Below are 6,000 nucleotides of genomic sequence, written 5' to 3' on the forward strand. Positions count from 1 at the left end.
TATTTCAAAATACTATAGGACGTAGAAATAATTTCAATTAATATATTTTAAGCATTATTTTAGGAAAATTGTAAATTCATTCCATGTTCAGTTTGTTATAAACTATGCGAAAGGGCTAACACAAGGCTAACGTATTTTAAATTCTATATTCTCCAATTTTAAGGATTCTGTCAATTATTTTTGAATTTGTCATTTAAATGGGAACGTAAACGTGATACCATATGATTTTTTAAATTGGATATAATGGAAGGCTCCGGAAACAAAAAATATGAAAGACATAGGGCGCAGGTTCATTAGAATAATCTTGTGTCAATGACAGTGACATTCATAAAATATAATTAAAAGAAGTTCTACGTCTTTTAATTTCAGAGCCTGATCTCATGCCAAATTTAACAAAATCATTCGGTATATTCACATTTTTTTTACATGTTATTTTCAAATAGATAATACTAAATATAATAATAATTTAGTTCAATAATATTTAGAAAAAATAAAAAATACTGATGTTTTGTCATACTCCATATTAAATTAATCGTATTATAAAGTTGTTTACTAGATAATATACAAATGATCCAAAATAGCATAAACTGAGAAAATCCGTTAAGGCAGATGAAACAAATTTTATCGCAATTGCATTCTAAAAAGAAATTTCAAATTTCCTTGCTATCAAAACTAGAATTTTTATGACATTTTTTAATTTAATATTTTAGTTGGTATCTTAAAAGAAGGAAAAACTGGTTGTAATAATATAGTACTTTGCGTAATCACATTACAAAAAATGTGCTCATGGACAAAAATATGGAATATTTTGAAATGTTCATAAATTTTTGAAATGAATCTACACATTTGTGCAAGCCTAAAAGACCTGAATTTATAAACGGAATCATCACGGGATAATTTTTATCATCATATGCTAATTTTAGGAAATCTTGTTCATTATTTTCAAATAGGTAATCGTAATTACAAAACACATTTCATATTTTGCTCCGTGAATATTTAGGGAAATGTCATGAAATTCGTAGTTTAGGAAGATAAGAAAAGTTTTGAATCGCATGGTGACAATTAGAGTACTATATTATATTTATGATATAATAAAGTACTTTAGTGACAATTGTGACGTCATACATTTTTTCTGTTTTTTTTCCTAACATAATTTTTTATAGACATTTTAAATCTATAACAGTACACTTAAAAAGTGCTACTAATAACATTACAGCTTTGAAGATCTGTAGTAACCAAAAGTTAAAAGATTTGTTAATTTTCACATCACAAAACTTGAAATTAAAAGAAACATCTAAAAAACTAAATCTTAGATTCACCTTTCTGACTGATTTTTTTTTATTTTGACGAAAAATTGTTGTTTACTACTATCGCTTCTAACTTCAGTGCTTCAGTGTAAATACTAACGTATAGTGAACCAAGACCTATAAGGTTATATGGCCATCATAAAAGTAGTTGACCGCAAATAAATACCCCCTTTGTGTGGTTCGCACTAAGCTTACCGGTTGGCAATAAATCATCTTCTAAACATTTCTTGCTCATATTTAACAGGGCCGTCTTTCAAAGCGAGTGGTTATTTCGGAACCCTCAGCGACTGCAGGTAGTAAAGAAATAGTGGAGTGGTGGATTTTCATATTTAATGAAAGCCGTCCCTGAACGAAACTACAAGAGCCGGTCGAGCTGCAGTTATTTACGACCCTAAAACCTTTTCTATTGTAAACAACTTAATTTCGACACAATGGGATGATTTTATGATGGCCATATAACCTTATAACTCTTGGTTCACTATACATAGTTATTTTATATATTGTTATTCCTTGACATGTCATTGAATTCTTTTAAAATCACCGCAGACTAATAATTTTCGAATACACATAGTGTTCCTCACATAACGTACCCACATCAGAGTTCTCTTTATTCATCATTGATTTATCTATGAAATAGATGATTATGGCATGAAAACATAAAATGTGTGTTGCCTATCACAACGGGTGTTCAGTGGAAAGAGTCATCAAATTGGCGTTGATTTTTTATAAACATTATGAAGTATGTCTGAAATAAGCCAAAAATTTAATCGATGACAACTGAAAACTCGGAATGATACAACCTATTCTCACTTTTATAACAAAATTAACGCCTTTAAAGAACTCTGTTAAATATATCATTTATACACGGTAGTAAGGATTAATAAAACACATGCGTTTTTCGCTACGTTCTCTTCCACAAAAAAACACGCTAACTTGATGACTTTGTCAGTTGACCACCCCTTATATTCTAAATTTTGGGATCATTGTAAAATCACATGTATTGTAGAATCAGTTTTAAATTTTGTTGTAATTTTTTTTTCACCAAAGCGAGAAAAATCGTTACCTTTTTGATACAACAATCACTTTCAGACGCTATTTCTTTTGATCCGGTTTTTCTCAATTTTTTTCTTCTTTACTGTTACTACAATACGATTATACTATACTTAGAAAAAATGACAGAATTCAATGCTGTAAACAAAAACAAAACAAAAATACTAGAGTCAAATAAATTACATGCTGCAAATAATGATGCTCAAACTACCAACTGCGAGAACAATAATAAACCTGATCAAAGAGAGCCATGAAATTTTGAAAGTTTTTTCAAATTGACGGTAAATCTAGACGAAAATACTATTAAAGACGAATCTTCAAAAATGCATGGCTGTTATTGATGGTGTTTTTTATTGCTTTTTCGTTGCTCCGAGGTACTCTACTTCACAAAATTAGCCAACATTTTTTATATTTTTTGGAACAAACACCAAATTATTACAAAATTTGAACTTAAGGGCTTCCATGGAACACGCGAATTGTTTTATGAATTATAGTTGTCATAAATTTGTTAAAATGTCATCTTCTGAAGAAGGTTGCTTTCCAATTTAAAAGTGTTAGTTACAGAAACTGTAGAATCGTCTCTGTTCTACAGGAATAAACACCGCGCACACTGTCGCCATTGTATGATTACAAAACTGTTACGAGACTTACGAGATAAGTGTCACTCATGTTACAGCAGACCTATTGAATGATATTATAAAACATTTATACGTGACCTATATTTGTATGAACTAATTCACGACATAGTTGATTAGTTTTATTGCCACTCCTAAGTTCAAATGCAATTATTCGCAGACTTATTTAAACCAATAAATTTTAGCAATTTAAAATTATTTTTAGATTATTTATAAGCTAACACTAACATATTTTTTGTTTTATGTTGCATGGTGCATGCAGATTTGAGTTCAACAGGTAAGAAATAGCATAGCAATAAATGTTTTAATAAATTGTCGTAATACTACTGTAAAACTAGTTTATAAAGATTCAGTTATTGTTATTTGCATAAAGAAAGATCAATATTTCCAGAAAATCGCTTAATTTGTGTATATTGCATGCTGTTTGTTTTAAAGTATAGAAATTGCTTTTCCAGCTTTTATTGCCGTTTTTTTGTTTCATTAATTTTAATCAACTCATAAAAGTTCGTTAATTAACTTTTTTCTGTGCTTAGTACTCTGCAGCTATGGAACACAAAAATCGACGCCGTTTATAACTACTGGGGATTAAATAACACGTTAGGTGTTAGAGGGCGCATTAAAGATCAAAGTGACGACCAAAAACTGCTCGAAGTAAACTACACGCCGTTCCTTCTTAACAACCAATCCATTCTACAAAAGGGAAAATGTCCTCCTGGATGGGATTTAGTTGGGGGGACTTGTTACACTTACATAGGGGCCCCCATGACATTCCACGAAGCGAAATCATTTTGCCAGGTAAATTAATACTCGATTTCAAATGAGCAAACAAGTAAACAATAACTTTGCAGGCCGATAACGCGTCAATACCCTACTTGTTGGGGAATTTGAATTATGTCGAGCTGTACGAATTTTTGAGGTCGCAACAACAATGGTACTTATATTCCGATAGGGTCTGGGTGCAACATATTGACAGAATAAACGAATGCACTATCTTTGCATATCAGAAAGTTGAAACGGATGACTGCGAACAAAGAAATCCATTCATATGCGAAATAGGTACTTGATGTGTTAATATTGATATACGAATAGTTGTTAAAACAGTTGTTCAAACTACATTATACTAGATTTTGAATGGTAAATTAACCATGTGTGTTTCCAGATCCTAAGGTATCCATTAGCATCTTACCGTTGACTGACGACCTAGTGACAATCGTTGCGTTTAGTAGTGTGGCATTGGCACTACTTCTGATTGGGATTGTGGGGATATGCTGGTGGAGCAAATCTAAATATCGCCATGCACAAAGACTGGAAAGAAGAAATAGCATTCGCCAGAGCTTACATTCCTTAAGATCTGTTGGTTTGGCTCCTGGAACCTTTGCTGATGCTAACTACCGAAGAAAGGCAGCTCAACTTGTAAGTTTTTCACGATAAGTGAGTTCGTACTAATCAATTTAATTTTTTAGAGCACCAGATCCACCGATACTTTAACTAAAAAGATGATCACAACAAATGGTTCCATCGACAGCATGGAAAAGTCGACGTACACTTCATCGATCGACGATAATCAATCGTATGACGTTTACGAAGCCCATAATCCTAACCCTTCCGCTTTTGCTTATAGCCCAACGATAGAATACCACAAATCGCCGAATCGTTTTGAAAACCAATACGCAAAACCTAATGGGTACGACCTAGGTTTCAAAAACGAAGGTTTTCGAGATAATTCAACTTTCGCCACCAACTCGAATTACCAGTCACGAGCGGAAAGTATTCAAGATAACGCAAACGAAGAAACTCCCATTATACAAGACAACGGTGGCAATAGTGTGTCATACCCACCCAGTGAATATTATACCACAGACACTTTACCACTGAGTACCACCTCAGGTAAATCGGATTCGACTTTGGATTTGAAGAAAGGGATAGACGATATCAATAAGAATAGAAATTATGATCCTATATATAGTAGAGAGAGACCCAATGCAAATTTGTTGAATGAACTGAAAAATAAATTCCCGCACCGTCCACCTCCCCCACCAGATCCGGTATCAACAGACGTCCAGTCTCCTACGTATTCAGAAAAACTTGAGGGTTTGCAGTACTCACCAACTCCTGATTATAACACAGTAGGTTTAGCTGCACCAGATGTTGAAAGACCATCTTCAGCAGATGTACTAGAAACTGATTTTGATGTGCCTCATCCCAGACCTAAGATGAGGGCAAAAAGTGAAGTGTTTTTAGAGACAAATTTCGATTACACACCACCTGGTGGTAGTCCCCAATTTAACCATCCCATTACTGAATACAGTAGAAGTAAAAGTCAGCCATTAGAAACTGCGATGTAAAGCAGAACTAAATTGTTAGTGTCTTGTGATATGTGTCGTACTGACTGACTTTTTTTAAATTATGCTCTAATCATTCACCATGATGATTATATTGTGATACTAGAAACAAATAATTTTTTTGTAATTGTTAAGGATCACAGATGATGTGTTCGTATATTTTATATGTAATATCCTAAGAACTAGTAATTTATTGTTTTTTATATGTTAAAATTTAAGCGTTTTATAAAAATGACTGCATTAGGAATATTTATGACATAAGAAATAAGCTGTTGGCAATTCAACTGACCACCGTGAAAAACGAGGGTTATATGACTATTATATAAGTGCAATTAAAGATATCTATTAGATTTTTTATAACAAAAAATGCTTTTTTAATCAACGTTAGTTACAAATTAAGATGAGAGATGTATAGAAAATAAGATCTCGTTGTAAATATAAATCTTTTACTACAAGATAAAGCAGTTTTTACATCCTTTTCCTTGGGTAGGTACATCCAATATAAATATGCATTTGCATGTGCATCTCATTTATTTTAATGATGTTGATAAATTTCAAATTCTTAGGAAGTACAATAATTTAATGGTTTTAGTTAATGAAACCTCTTATGAAAATGTCAAGGTGTAACTGCAAAGAAAAATATTCTCTTGCTAATAAAAAGAAAGG

General features: G+C 32.2%; 1 protein-coding gene across 3 annotated transcripts in view; it reads left to right on the top strand.

The window, feature by feature from the left end:
- The window catches only part of LOC135130688 (protein bark beetle), a 43,018-nt gene extending 37,223 nt beyond the window's left edge, over positions 1-5,795 (top strand). The window contains exons 7-12 of one of the 3 annotated variants that reach the window (XM_064058140.1): positions 3,255-3,269; positions 3,526-3,787; positions 3,841-4,048; positions 4,152-4,405; positions 4,456-4,562; positions 4,614-5,795. In XM_064058140.1, coding sequence (XP_063914210.1) covers positions 3,255-3,269; positions 3,526-3,787; positions 3,841-4,048; positions 4,152-4,405; positions 4,456-4,562; positions 4,614-5,337 — 1,570 coding nt within the window. In that variant the 3' untranslated portion in view covers positions 5,338-5,795. Of the gene's footprint in view, positions 1-3,254; positions 3,270-3,525; positions 3,788-3,840; positions 4,049-4,151; positions 4,406-4,455 lie in introns of all 3 variants that reach the window. The other 2 variants (XM_064058125.1, XM_064058132.1) reach the window with 2 other exon arrangements.
- The last annotated feature ends 205 nt before the right edge of the window (positions 5,796-6,000 follow it).

The sequence above is a fragment of the Zophobas morio genome, unplaced genomic scaffold, assembly GCF_036711695.1.
Source record: "Zophobas morio isolate AGI-343-1 ecotype UQ-CSIRO unplaced genomic scaffold, CSIRO_AGI_Zmor_V1 ptg000002l, whole genome shotgun sequence".
NCBI classification, from domain to species: Eukaryota; Metazoa; Arthropoda; class Insecta; order Coleoptera; family Tenebrionidae; genus Zophobas; species Zophobas morio.